At 38.9% G+C, this 15,418-nt stretch overlaps 1 protein-coding gene across 3 annotated transcripts in view; it reads left to right on the top strand.

Annotated features, from left to right (window-relative positions):
- NNT (nicotinamide nucleotide transhydrogenase) overlaps positions 1-15,418 on the top strand; it is a 46,288-nt gene that overhangs the window by 21,209 nt on the left and 9,661 nt on the right. For all 3 annotated transcript variants that reach the window (XM_074570067.1, XM_074570069.1, XM_074570068.1), the window contains exons 14-19: positions 15-210; positions 838-1,071; positions 2,942-3,102; positions 3,846-4,025; positions 8,363-8,522; positions 9,894-9,975. In XM_074570067.1, coding sequence (XP_074426168.1) covers positions 15-210; positions 838-1,071; positions 2,942-3,102; positions 3,846-4,025; positions 8,363-8,522; positions 9,894-9,975 — 1,013 coding nt within the window. The remainder of the gene's footprint in view (positions 1-14; positions 211-837; positions 1,072-2,941; positions 3,103-3,845; positions 4,026-8,362; positions 8,523-9,893; positions 9,976-15,418) is intronic.

Below are 15,418 nucleotides of genomic sequence, written 5' to 3' on the forward strand. Positions count from 1 at the left end.
TTCTTTTTTTAAAGATGATGTATCTGGGCTCAGGCTTATGCTGTGTTGGTGCCCTGGCTGGTCTGTCCACACAAGGAACAGCTCGTCTTGGAAATGCTTTGGGTATGATTGGTGTTGCAGGAGGTTTAGCAGCAACTCTTGGAGGCCTTAAACCCTCACCTGAATTGTTGGCGCAGATGTCAGGTGCAATGGCACTTGGTGGTACCATAGGTATGTGTATGATACTATAAACTAACAATATATGCTGTGTACTTGCATTTATGCAAGCTGCATATATATAAGGTACTGTATGGCTCACAGGTGAATTGACTGAATTACAGTTAAGGCTTGTGGATGCTATTTTGCAAATATGCAAACAAAGAATCATAAGTCCCAGAGCTTCTATTAATGCATCAAGACGTGGTAAAGAATGGGGAGACTGGTGGAAAAGCAGGAGTACATCATCTCTGTTAGGGAGACTGGGTATGGAGAAGTGAATGAACTTGCCCAACTCCATACTTCTCTTCAGTTCCTGACTGAATGCTGCCAAATTCTGTTTTTCACACTGGGCTTTCTTCACAGAAAATGTTGAATTTCTCATTATATAGTGAAGTTTCTAAGAACATGATACGCTTTAATCTTCTCCCTAATTTCTGTGATAGCTTCATTGCACAAAATACACATATGCAGCTTTCAGTTAAATGCTATAGCAATTTCTAGTGTAGAACAAATTTTTCCTTTGGAACAGGCATGCGTGTGCATGTGTTCATTGCACAATGAATTGTGATACATTAATTTCTAGCTGCGCAGGTTGGTTATGTTTTGTAAGACTTCCCTTCTGTCTTCAACTCTTAATAGGTTTGACGATTGCTAAACGCATCCAGATTACAGATCTGCCTCAGCTAGTGGCTGCTTTTCATAGTCTGGTTGGTTTGGCTGCTGTGCTCACCTGTGTAGCAGAATACATGATTGAATATCCTCACTTTGCTACTGATCCAGCTGCAAACCTCACCAAGATTGTGGCGTACCTTGGCACATACATTGGTGGAGTGACTTTCAGTGGCTCTCTCGTTGCTTATGGAAAACTGCAAGGTGAGACCTTCCATTCAGAATTAAGTATTTGTTAAAGGCTTCTTTTTACCCCCAGGGTTTAGCTTGGCCTTTAGACTGGTGTAATTAGAAAGAAACCTCGTATTTTGCATCAGGTAAAAGTTTATGTATTTAATTGTTATGAATGTACTTTTTAATTCTATTTAATTTGTGTACAACTTTAGTTATGAAAGGTTTGTCTTCAGTGCTTGGACATACCACTGCTATTAATTACCAAGTCATGTAAGCTTCCCTCAGTTCATCTTGTCTGGAAGTAAGTGTTGCTTTATTGTTGTTAAGACACTACCTGACACTGTTTCTCTAGTTGATTTTTACTGAACTTTTTTGATCACAACTTTGTATTCCTGAGTAGACATTTTAATTGGAATCCAGGTGTTGCTGGAATCAGGGAGCACTGCTAATATTTGTGGGATTTTGTTATTAGCATTGCAGGCTTCATTTAGGTAGGTAGGTTGCAGTATCGGTTGAGACTGCCTCACTTTTAACCATTCGGTTCGCTCTCTCTTTACCTACTGTGCAAACTCCATGCTCCATACCTCTTACTGCTTCAGTAGATATGCATTCTAAATTAAATACTCACTAATTCCTGATTCTCATGCACCTGAAGGTTTCTTTATTGCATTTATTTTTGGTTTTGTAAGCACACAGTTTTTGAGAGATTGAGATTATACCTGTACTAAGAAGTTCCGTTTAAGAGCTTCCTATTACTAATCCTGTTATTAGGTTTGCAGTAGTTGTTTGGGAAACGTCTGTTTGCTTTCTTCAGTGTTTATGAGACCAGCAATTGAAGGAGGAAGCATGACATGGATGGAAAGCTGTCTTCTCTAATAATCTTTTGAAGGATTTGTCAGTAGTATGTATTTCTGCTAAGTGGTTACTGATTTATTTCTTCTTGGTTATTTTTTTTGCTGTTCTCCATCTTCCCCCCTCCACCCCTTTTAGTGATTTGTACGCATGTCCCCAGTGAACTTCACTGTCTGTTTCAGCCCACTGTACTGTTTTTGCTTATCTCCCCCCCCTGCCCCCAGCCTTGCATTTTCTTATCAGCACAATAATAATAAGCTTGTATGTACTATTGAAGTAGAGGTAGGACTCCTAGTCCTGAGACTGGCAGTTCATTCTTTCCCTCGAATTTACCTAAATTTAAATGAGACACTCAGCAAGTAGCTACTTACACTGAAAGTAACAGATACACTTTTGTTATTTTTACTCTTTGCTGTGTTGTTTGCGGGGAAAAAAAAAGCCCATGGTGAAAATAAATATGTAGTTGTCTTTTTAAACTGAATCACACAAATACTGAACCCACTTTCACGTCAAGTCTCTGCCAATGTGGGAAGCTGTGGGGAGTCTGTGTGACTCAGGATACTGGTGAAATTAAAGCATTTGAAAGCAGGTGTGTTTTATCTGCATAGTCATATTTTTCTAAGCACACAGCTTTTGAGAGACAGAATAATACCTGTACTAAGAAGTTCAGCTAAAAGCTTCCTGTAACAGAGCTTCATACACAACATGCAAAGAATTGGGGACAGAATAAAAGTACGTTTTAAAAAAAAAAAAAGACAAGACTTTTCAGGAGGAGAAGAGATTTTTGTTATTGTTCTGAAGCACTTCAGTGAGATTAGGCAGTAAAACAAGAGTTTAAACAGGAGTATTTGAGAATCTAGACTAACTGTGAATGTCTTGCAGTACTGAGTCAGCACAAGGTCTCAGCTTCCACTAACTTATTTTATTTTCTGCCCCTCCCTTTTTCTTTTTTAATTTTTCTTTTGCTGAGGTATTCAGTCTTCTCTGAGGCAAGAGGCAGGCTTTCCTGTATGTATGTATCAATCTCTGAATACGCATTTGATTGCAGGTATCCTGAATTCCGCACCCCTGCTCTTGCCTGGTCGACATGCGTTGAATGCAGGTTTGCTGGCTGCCAGCATTGGTGGGATGGTTCCGTACATGATTGATCCTGGTTACACTACGGGAATTACTTGCTTAGGTTCTGTGTCAGCTCTCTCAGCCATAATGGTGAGTTGGGGAATTGTAGGAGGTGAAAAAAATGAAACAAGCAGTTTGTTCTTCAGCTTTGCACGTTCATTCCTCTAAATGATTGTATTTTAGCACCCTGAGCCATGATTGTCACAGTACTTGAATGCTCCCTTGCAGTAGTAAGTAACAGCTGACTTTCCTAAACCTAGCTGTAAACCAGAACTGTTCAGAGAACAGGCATGTTATACATAACTAGTTTTTGCAGCTATGACTTCATGGAGCCTTTTATATGACAAACTGATATTTTAAAAGACTTCTTTGAAAGTTTATTCTTAAAATACTTAAAAGAGCACTGGATCTGCAGGTTGTGATCATAATTTAATAAGATTATCCCCATGTGTAACTCCCCCCCTATTCACTCACACCAGCTGTTGCAAAATTTACCCTGAATGTTACCATTCTGTAAACTGAGTCTTGCAAAGACTGCTCAGTGTGAATTCTTTAATGGTATGAACAGTTCCATGGAGCTGGTAGGATATTTTTGCAAGTAAAAATATGTGGCTAAGCACAGGATTAGGACAGTGGCGTACCTTTCTGTCCTCTCTCAGAAGGCAGATTTAATAAGTCCAATTCTCAGGCCATAACTTGACGTTTCCTACATTGAAAATAGTTGAATAGGTTATTAAGTAAAGATAATTATTTTTCAGTGCAGCAGGCAGACATTTTTCTGTATGATGTTCTTAGTTGTAGCTTGTACTGAAGTATTTTCTTTCCTATTCCAGGGTGTCACTTTAACAGCGGCTATTGGAGGTGCTGACATGCCTGTAGTTATTACTGTCCTGAACAGTTACTCTGGATGGGCTTTGTGTGCTGAGGGCTTCCTACTGAACAACAACTTGCTGACCATTGTTGGTGCACTCATTGGCTCCTCCGGGGCCATCCTCTCTTACATCATGTGTGTGGTAAGAAGTCAGCAGAAATTGTGCTTGTTTTCCAAGTAATGACAAACCTTATTCATCACGTTTGCTAGGAAGATAAGAATCGGAAGACCAAACCGCTAGGTGTTTAGTGACTAGAAAATTCACTTTGGTTTGGAGAGGTATGTCCTTCAAAACTGAGGACAGCCTTTGCATTGAGTTGGGCATTGAGGGTTTGAACGTGGGCTCAAATCAGTATGATTACTTGACCTCAACTGTGGAGTTTTTTGTTTTTTGGTTTTGTTTTGTTTTGTCATGTCACTCTGCAGTATTGTTAAGTTTAAGCTAAATTTAAAATTGTTAGCAGGAGATACTTTTAAGTAGTGAGTTCCTCTAAAAAAAAAAAAAAGGTTTGGTTTGATTCTCTAGTAATAGGAAGTTTGATTTTTTGGAGTATCGGAAAGTGTGCTTTCTTCAGAGCAGCTACTTTGAAGTACCACAGGGTGGCAGCAGACTTGCATTAGTGTATTGCTGATGCTAACGTCTGTGTCAAAACAAACTTGAGCTTCAACGCTGCGTGGAAGTCATATTGCATTATTAGTAATGGTCTCCTTTTCTCTGGAACGTTTGTACAGAAGTCTGTTGTTTTCCTTTGTCTCTCTCTTTTTTTTTTCTTTTTTTTTTTTTTCTCAAAGACGGAGAGGTAATGACTTAAAGAAAACTGTTCACAGTACAACACCTGCCAACTGCCTGATTCTCTATTGTGTAATTCTGTTTCACTTGTGCTCTTGTGTTCTTGTCTGATAAATGTTGCTGTTCTCCTGTCCTGATGTTTTCCTATAGTCAGCCCTGGCTGTTGTCTGTTCCTTCATCTCTGCTGATATATAGTATTGGTACCAAGTTAGGAAGGTTCAGTATCATTAATTTTCATCTCTCTTGAGGAATAATTTCAGAAAAGCTTAAAAAAGTATTTTTGTGCAGCTTCATGGAGGTGAGTTCAAATGAACAATCCCAGGTATGAATTTTAAAGAATCATGTTCTTTCTTGAACATTTTGTAGCTCCTTATCAAAATGAAATGAGATAACGTGGCTCATGGGGCATCTTTTTTTATATATAAATATATATGTATATATATTTGTATAGAGGCAACAATTTAGTCCATACCAGTAGAAAGAAGATGTGTATGGACAACACAGGGATGAAAAGTATGTTCTCTAAAGATCAGATTCTTGTAAGTCTTGATGAAAATATGATCTGTTGGGTACGTATTTACCAGTAGGCATAGTCACTCTATACGTTCATTTTTCTTTTACTGTTCCTTTCCTTTTTTATTTCCTTTTTCATTGCTAGATCCTCTAGGCACTCACAGAGTTCTGAGTTGGGTGGGACTTTGAGCAGTGTGGTCTAGTGGAAGGTGTCCCTGCCCATGGTAAGGGGGTTGGAACTAGATGATCTTTAAGGTCCCTTACAACTCTGTTCTATGATTCTGTGATATTTGCATCTGTTGGTTGGAGGTATCTAGGTAAATAGGAAGCCTGGAGAAATAATCAGCAAAATAATTAGGCAGTGACAGAGTGCCTTTCCTCTATGTATTTCTCAAATTTCAGGAATTTAGTTTTTTGAGGTAGCATTCTAGAAATCTTGTGCTGCTTTACATAAGCTTAGACAATTAAAGTTGATTAGCCAGCAAAATTAAAATTATTTTGTATAGTTTCTGCACAATAAGCAGAATAACTTGTTTCTAGTGCAGCATTTTTTCTTTTGTGCTTTGCTTCCTTTAATGGAAATCATTACTTTTGGAAGCATTGTTATAATCAGGGGATTCAGTATCATTGTCTTGAAGCTGCATTTCATGAGCAAACATGCTCAAGAGTTTGAATAAACTCTGCTTTAGGCTGTTGCAACCTGTGCTAATGAAGCAACAGCTCCCCCTCCCGCCCCCACAAAATATGACTTCCATCCAGAGCAGTATATTTATTGAAGCTTATCTAGTACAGATGAGGTGTTTGTAGAAACATCTTAATGGTTGAAACCTCCTTTTTACAACATTTCCAATTACTTTTTGTGATAAAACTGTAGCTTAATCACCCAAAGCCTATCCAGATAATCTCTTAAAGCTTGAGTTCATAAAATTGTCCAACATGTATTCAGATAACTACTTAGTTTTTACGCTCCTGTCTGCTTGGATTTCAACCCATCCCTGTTTTGTGCCTATTAGTAGGGTGAGTTAAGGACAAAGAATTTAACCTGAAAACAAAAAAGCAAAGGCCTGTACTGTTTACTCATCCTGTGAATTGTGGCTTCTTTTAAAATACTAACACCAAGTGTGTTCTTCAGATTGTATTACTGTGTCTTTCTGCCGTTTTTTTTGCAGAGTGAGTACTTGATGATTGCAACTGTAGTATTAGAATCAGTATGCTTACGGATGGGGAAAACCCTTCAGGTAGAAGAGGAACCATTACTTGGGGTGATGAAACAGAGCAAGAGAAAGGACAAATTGTGTTAATTTTATAAACTGTATGCCGGCCCATCACCTGTACTAGCTGTGCGGTTTCTGCCAGCAGAGTGGAAGGACTTGGAATTGTCAGGGATCAAAGGTTGGGTTATCCCTGGGCTGTAAGCTTCTGGCCAGTATCAGCTGTGTACGCACAGCAGAGGGGGCTTTTTGCTAGTAATTGGGTTATCCATGAATGGTGAAGCCTCACTTTATTCATTATTCATTATGTGGTCTGTGGTGGTAAAGAAGGTGAAAGAGGCTTTAGAAGAATTTTCACATGGTCCCTGTGCTGAGTGGGTCTTAGCTGCATGGTTTAGTTGTTTCTTGATGAGGTCTTGGCTCATCTTGAAGCCTTCTGTACCACGCCCTTCTTTGCCAGACTTCCCTCCTCTTTTCTTGGCTCTTCGGTGCAGAACTAGGCAATGTGCTTCAGTCTCATGCTTGCTTTGTGTGGATTCTCAGACTTGTAGTAATATCTGAACTTTATTTTTTCCTTTGGCCTGGTCTTAGTTTTGTCTTTTGGTTTAGCTACGCATAGACAGTGCTTTACTGCTTGTAAGCTTAGCGTGCACAACATTTGAAGAGGGTATTCTGTGTCAGCTGTCTTACCTGACACTTAACTGCTGTAATAGACTAAGTAGTCTGTTTTCCTGTTCGAAAGTTTAATATTGTGATACATGGCAAAGGCAGTGTGTTCTTTGGTGGCATGAACTAGTGTCTACTGCAGACTGTAGAAAGATGCTGATTTCACTGCATTTGTGTACGCCTTCCTTACAGTATCTGAAACAGGGATGTTTTATCAGGATAAACAAAAGTTCTTCTAACACCTTCTCTGTGCTTGTTTGTTAGATTATGAGTTTCACAGAATGGCCTACCTTCTCAGGCTGCAGCAAAAAACCTGTGGAGTTACATGATTTGAAATATAAGTGGAAAACAGACACTTGGAAGGATACTTTTGTGTGGGTGTTTCCTCTCCCTTGTATCTGTGCCTTTCCATTATTTTTGGTTTCTGAGCTAGCATAGCAGATGTATGACACACATCTTTAATTAAAGAAGCAATTTATCATGTTCCTTTCCTGCTTCTAAAGTTTTGTTTACTGCAGTTACAAGTTTTGCCTACTTCCAGATATTGCCAGATATTGCTTTGGGACCACACTCACAAGGAGACATGCCAGTGAGCATTTAGCCAGTGGCTTTTCCTGGCTATGTATCTACAGGCTGAATTTTCAGGATGTGTTCTCTTAAAGCTCCTAGTTTAAGATCTCTTGTTCCCCTTTGGTGCTCATCCAGTAAGTTAATAGCCCCCTTCAGTTCATTACAATTTGTTTTGAGTTAGCATTTGGTTAGTTTTGTGTGGCTGCCTAGCTTTGTTGTGTTCTTTCCTGTCTGTGCTTCTGTACTACCACTAAGAGCTACGTGCTTTCCATGTGGTCATATAGCAGTTCTGTGCTTACATGTTTAATTGCTCAAGAATTTAAGAAAGTATCTTGCAAACATTTTGTGTGTGTGTGTATGTATGTTAAAATATTTAAAAACTCTTTCATCAAATATGCATTCATTTATATCCCTCCCCTTGAAGAACAGAAAGAGACCAGTATTTGCTGTTCGTGTTGTTTTGTTCTTTTCTTGGGGTAATGCTGATGCTGTCTCATTGCATGTGTAATGTAATGTGTTAGAAGCTGATGTTTGGATATTGTTGTGTTGATCTAAGTCTCTTTTAAGGATCCTATTTTAAGAAGTTTTGAGTTGTAAGCAGGCAAAACCACCAGATAAAGACTATTGTCAGGAAGGCTTTAATATTTTCAGAAGTTTTCTTTGTGGACATCTGCTCTCCTCTATTTTTGGATTTCATCTTTAACTAATCAAAAACCTCTTGTCTTTCAGGCTATGAACCGCTCCCTCGCAAATGTGATTTTAGGGGGCTATGGCACCACATCAACAGCTGGTGGGAAGCCCATGGAAATTACTGGAACCCACACAGAAATCAATGTGGACAACGCCATTGAAATGATAAAGGAAGCCAATAATATTATTATTACTCCAGGTAAGACACTCTTGACTTATACAGCAAGATGTTCACAGGATGTATTATTAAAAAAAACCACCACAAACAAATAAAAACAAAACCCCCAAACAAAACAAAAAAACTGGAGTGTGTCAAATATCGGCTGAGTCTGTGGGATCTGTTTTTGTTCCCAGGTTGGTCATCATTCCTCTATGTAGGCATGTATGCCACTTTATTTTTCCTTGTGTGTATCTCTTCAAACTTTGTTCTATTTATTTAGATTTTACATTCTTCAGGGCAAAGACTATCTTTTGTGAACTATGTTTACAGCTAATTTTGTGTGCGCCTATTGTGGTATGAGTTTCCAAGCACTACCACAGTACCAGCGGTACCAATTACAAAATATCTGTCTTAATTTACTGAAAGAGAGGATTTTGTTTACACTTCTCATCTACTTGCTCAATTATGCATTGTTTTAAAAAGCAGAAAAACATCTGAAACTTAGTATACAATAAATACTGGAATTAAAGTAGAAAAAAACCCTGAAAACAAAACCCCTGAGTTGTCTGAAGCTATTATGTTGGCTGTAGGCTCATATGGTTCAATAGTGCGTTCCCCGTTAGCTGAGATCAGGTACATAGCAGCTCAAGACTCGTTTTCCTTCAACTGAATGGCATAGCTATTGTTTTAAGTTTATTTTAGTGTTAGAATGAGAAGAATACTGAAAAATAGTCATCTTTCATTTTGTTTCAACTTAAATGAAAACATCAGTTAGGTAGGGGTCTAATTGGGGAAGTTACCTTTGTTTCCAATAAAGCTTGCAAACATCTTCAAGGAGTTTGCCTCTTGCCCCTGTGATCAAACCTTGAGGACACCATTAATAATTTATACTCTCAATTTTCTTCCATGGAATTATTGCTCTGATTAATTAATTCAGAGAGAAAGACCGAAAAGATTATTTGCTGCTAAAAGCTACGTTCAGCTACTAGATTTGCATTAGGCAAATCCAAAATTTTGTTGAGGGTAACAGCGGTGAAGTAACCTGATAGTAGCCTCTCTATCAATTTTTTAATGCACCTGTCTGAAACATCCTTTTCTGACAGAGAAAGAAACATGTATTTTTGTGAAGCTGACATAAGTTATATGTGTAGTTTGACTGGTTAAATGACTGTGCTGTTAGTGGTCAGGAGAAGTTAGTCCCATGCTCTCTTTTGGTCAAGAGACCAAAAAGAAGAGATGAATTACAGCGGCCAGGCTGGGAATATATGAGTATCTGATGTATGCATGTGCATTTTGTTTGTTTGTTTATTTTTGAGAGCTTCTGTTTGTGTGAAAGGTACACTTACTGTCTGTAACTGTTCTGTCTGCACTGAAACAGAAAAATAGCTTAAAATTTGGAAATTCTTTCAGGTTATGGTTTGTGTGCAGCAAAAGCTCAGTACCCCATAGCTGATCTGGTGAAGATGTTGAGAGAACAAGGGAAAAATGTCAGGTAGGTATTTTCCTTGATGAAAACTATTACAGTTTGGGTTTGTAGTGTGTGTGGGTTTTTTGTGTCCCCCCCCCCCGCCCTTCTATTACAGTCCCTTATAAGTCTTTGTTTTGGTTTAATTTTTCTTTCAGCAGTCTCTGTCAGAAATACTACCTGGAGAAATGCTCTGCTCTTACTAACGTATAGCTGAATGTCTAGATATTTCATTCTTTAGTGTAAAAGATCCCTTACTCCCTTACACGCTTCTTAAATTTGGGTTTTGGAAGTTGTCCCAGCCATTGCAGAATAATTTTTTGTTGGTTTGGTTTTATTTTGTTTGGTGTCACACTGAAGTTTAATTAAAAAGAATGGCTTTAAAACTTAGTAGTTCTTATTGTAGCCACCAAATCTTACTTCTTTGAAAGGTAAGTTAGCTCCTTTAGATACATATGCTCTGCTTTTGGATATCATAGCATCTTTCTACAAAACAAGCAGTGAAGTTTTTTGTAAAATAAAATTTTAATGGGGCTTTTCATATTGTGTTCAAGAGAACAGTTAGCAGCCTTTTCTAAGGGTGGAGGTTGAACAGCTCTGTTGAACAGGAACCATTTTGTGGAAATACCTTACTGTGAAGAGCAGCCACAACAGCTGACTTCAGTGCAGGGAGAATAGTTTTTCTTTATGCTTACAGTCAGTGGGAGAGAACAAGGGCCTAACTTCAGTGCTTTGAATTGCCTTCTAGAGAAACCTCCGTTAAGGGGGATTGTTTACTAGGCTAAAATAGCTTTAATATTTTATTTTTTTTAAGTCCTAATTTCCAGTGGAAATGGACTGCTCTGATTGGGGAATAGTTAAAGGGGTGTGATGGGGATAGCTGAGGCTCCTAGACCGGAAATGACCTGCAGCATGGAGAAGTGTTTGTGGGGTTAGCCTGATACAAAGTGGAAGAGTAGATCAGGTAGCAGCCTCTGCACCAAGAACGTGGGACTCAGGAGCTCCTATTTTTGGACTGATGTGCTGCATACTGTGCCTCTGTTAAAAGTAGATCTTCTGTCTGTTACATTCCTTGAAGTCCTCCTAAGTCAATCCATGTGATCTTATGTTAACAGGAGGACTTTAGCTTCCACAGGATATACTGCCTCTTTTATCTTTGCCTCTTCCAAGTAGTAGGGGTGTAGTATCTTCTCTCACACCATACTTCAAAGGTTTCTACAGTCTTATTTGTTTGGAAAGTAGGCAGTAGCAGAAGTCTGAGGAAGTAAACTGCTGTTACTGTTTTAATGTAACCTGAATCTTCGCAGAATTGCAGGTTAGATAAAGTTAAAGAGATCTCTGGAGATTGTCTAGTTCAGCCATCCCCCTTGCTCAAACCAGAGTCAACTGGAGCAGGTTGCTTAGGATCTTGTCCAGTTGGGTTTTGAATATCTGGTCTCCAGAGATGGAGACTTGACAGCCTCTCTGAGCAGTCTGTTCCAATGTTCAGTCACCCTTAGAGTAGAGCAGGTTTTTCCTGTATTTCAGTTTGGGACCGTTGCCTCTTGTGTGCTCACTGGATGCCACTGAGAAGAATCTGGCTCTGTCTTCTTTACTCCCATCCATCAGTATTTATTCATAGTGGTATAGAGCCTTTTCTTCTGCAGGCTGAAGAATCCCAGCTCTCAGCTTCTCCTCTTGTGACAGATACTCCAATCTGTTAAGGAACTTAGACCTATTCTTCCTGGGTTCCCGTAAGTTTCTGCAATTACAAGCAAGACTGTTATTAGAGTTCTTTGAGACTTGCGTGGAAGGATTATTGGAGTGCGTGCAGCCAGTCTCATGGATTTATTCTGCTGGAGTGCTGCTCCAAAGAGCAGAGATAATTCTTAGGTGCCAGTATTGGCCTCAAGTCCTTCCTTCTTCAGTTTTTCATAGACCTAAAAATATTGAAAGTACTGGCAAGCTAACATCATGCCTGCCTTGCTGATTGTTTCGGAAACTAATTGTGGTAACTTGATATTTTAAATTTAGTCAAGGCTCGGTTTTCATTTGAAACAAGATATTTGGACAGATGCTGGCTAGCCAGACTCATTCCCTGATTTCCTTGTGTTTATTTCAAGTAGATGGGAACTTTACTTTGGAATCAGTATTCTAGCAATTAGTGTTTTTTGGGTTTGTTTTTCTTCCACTATTTTTCCAAGCTTATTGAAAAGTTGCATGTAAGTTTTTGCAGTGTTTTACAGCATGTATTGTGATGGATAACACCAGGGTTGGTGTAGGGTTTAGCAGCAATTACTTACTAGTATTTACTCAGAATGTTGCAATTTTGCATATAAAATTGCTTCATTAAATGTATTTATTCATGCGTAAATGAGAAATGAGGGTATGTGCTGGTCTGTCTGCTTCCTGGAGTAGTTCTCTTCACACCTTATACTTAGCAGAAACTCTTCTGTGTGTGTCCAAATTGCATTAAAAATTTTGAAGACCCCTTAGTTGTGCAACAAAAGAGCCTTTCTTGGCTAATGCGATGACAGTGTCGCGTGCTTTTGGCTTTCCTTTCAGCGCTTCTGGGGAGCCAGCTTTATTTTTTATCAGCCTTGGTGAAATAAAAAATTATTGGTTTTGCCTTTTATGTTGGCTTTGCAGGGGAGAAATGTGAATGAATCCTTGAAATAACTGGCTTATATTTGAAATGAGTCAATTTCAGGAAGGGATCGCTGCAGTGGTTACCTAGTATTTTAATGAAATAAATCTGTATTTACAGTTTGTGGTAATTCAGGCCTTTCATCACTTTGCGGAGCTCCCACGGTGTTCATTGAGTGCAGCTGCTGTCCCTCTGGTTTCAGTAGGCCTGGAGTGCCTCGGGACCCTAGTATGCTCACCATCCAGATGTAGTGACACTCTCACACATCCGCTGTGGAGGGGTGCCAGCATGGACATACGATTGTCATAAATTTGTAATGCCCATACTGTGCCAAGAAAAATTGCGTCTGTCATATGGCCTTTCTTTGCTCCGTGGTTCACGATTGATCCAGAGGAGCTGCTGTTTTCATTTACTTTGCCTATAGCCATAACATTCTTAGTGGAGAGCGCAGATTATATAACAAGATGCATAACCTTTGACTAGGGTTTAAATTTGGAAATACGGAAGAGTTTGGAAACTTCAGACTGTTTTAGTTATTAAATTGCATAGCTAACATCATCGCTTAGTTGAGATGGTCTTGCAGCAGATCACATCTTTAATGCATTATTAGGATCACATAGAGGGCTGGATATTGCTGAGCCTTCATTATAGCTTTCCCTTGCTATGAAGGGGTAAAACAACAAAACTTTTCATAGGCTAAATCCTGTAGTCCCCAGAAGCCATTGGCCTTGGAGAGGAAATGCTTGTTCTACAATTGGTGTCATATTTGTGCAACGTTACAACCGAGTAAATTGTTGAAAGTTCTCGTCTTACTGAAGTTCTTCGACCACATGCTGTGTTGTTTGAAGGCCCCTAGTTGTGAAATTCTGATTTCTTCTATACAATTTAGTTATATTCTACAGTAATTCTGTGTATAGATACATAATTATTCTATAGAATTATAGTACAGTTAAACTGTATACATTCTCATACATGCATAGGTAATTGATGCTGTCTATGTCCATATCAAGTTAACTGTCTTAGCTTGTGCCATAGTATGACTTCCCTAAGACTCTTTCTGTCCACGTGTTTTGCTTTCCTGCATAGTAAGAAATTTTTGATGAGGAAAAAGTATTGCAAAGTAAAAGGACCCTTAAAATTGTGCTTTGTGTAGACTTTCTAAACCTAACTTATAATTAAACATGGTGGTTTTCTGGTAACTCTCGTAGTTGAGAGAAATGCTGATTACTTCTTTAACAGTGTTTCAAATCAGTTGATAATACATTAGTGTTTTGGTTTGTTTTTTTTTTTTTTTTAACATAATTTTTATAGGTGGGTATCTCTAAGGACTTGGATTTCTGTCTTTTGATGCTGGAGAATCTAATTATTTTTGGGCACATGGAAACATGGGTTTCTTACATTTTTGAAAATGTGATAGCATGAGTTTAATGTTGGATCTACACTTTTGGATATTTATTGTTACCTCTATGTCTGGGCTCTAGTCAAATGTGTTTAGGGTTTTGTGTTTATCTTTTTTTTTTTTTTTCTCTCTCTTGTTCTCATTGCTTGTGAGTAACACAACATGTGGATGGGTACCACCTACGCATTTATCTACGACTTAATAAATAAAACTGATTAACTTGAATTATTTAATTACTTCAATTTACAATCATCATTCTTGGTTGCTCTATGAGAAAATATAGAAAAATTTTAAAGGATGAGCTGTTAAGGTGCTGTCCCAACAGTCTTAGCATGCCGCATAGCTCAGGTGCGGATAAGATGGAGGTGGAAATTACTGTCACTGCTGAATGGCAGCATAAGAGCAACGTACATTGATGCAAGTTTCTAGGAAGCTGAAGTATGCTTGCTAGGAACACACTAAGTGTGTACATGTGTGTCAGTTCTCAATTTGTTTCTTATAGTCAAATTAACTGTCTGCCTTCTGAATCATTAATGCTGCAGATGTGGTAGCTCAAGTGCCATATCAGTGCAGCTACAGTGAGCTAGCAAACCTTGCTGTACCTGATCCACTTCTGGAAGGATGCAGCTGTAGCTGTATGCTCCTGGGTGTGTATTGTAGGGATGCCGTTAGTTCCCTGTAGGTCATCTCAGCTCTGGGTGACCTTACTGGGTCAGTTCATGATGCTTTGTGGAGGCAGGCTCTTCTGTCTTCCCTGCAGTTGTGAGTGTTATTGTGTTGAGCTAAGGCCCATGCCATGCATTTAGATCTTGCCCCTGCTGTGATAAACCATAGTGCCTGGAAATAGTACCAACCCTCACATAAGTATGCTTAATTTAACTAATTTAATTCAGTTAAATTTAAACTGACCTGACCCCAGCAGAGCTGCTGAGCTTAGTCCATGCTGAAGTACTGTTTCTGGGGAGGTGGTGTTGCCTCAAGCATGACACCAGGCCTAAGCTAGCTATGTGCTTTGATGCTAGTAATCTACCTAGTCATCTGTAACGTGTGATGGGAGCATTATACTGTGATACTTGCAGGTCCTGCTACACTGCAACTGTTGTTATATGGCAGGATTAAAGCCGTGGAATATCTGAGTGGTGCACTTCTCAGTTCATCTAGGGATGTTTTGGTGTTGTGGTTTTTTTCTTCCTCTTACCTTGAATAACAGATTGTCTGTACTGGAAACAGAGGTGGAGAAGTGTCAAAACACGAATAAAGTGAATGGATTGGGGGGAAGAAGAGGTGAGGCAAAACCCTGGGGCAAATTGTTCTCTGTATATACAGCATCTGAAGTGTTGAGTAAGCTAAATTAAGCACCAGCCAGATGTTACTTACTTACATCACTCTGTCCAGCTTTGGCATAATGACAGGAATCCTATCTTTATGTGGATGAAGTGATCTTG

Source organism: Larus michahellis, chromosome Z (genome assembly GCF_964199755.1).
Source record: "Larus michahellis chromosome Z, bLarMic1.1, whole genome shotgun sequence".
Classification (NCBI taxonomy): domain Eukaryota; kingdom Metazoa; phylum Chordata; class Aves; order Charadriiformes; family Laridae; genus Larus; species Larus michahellis.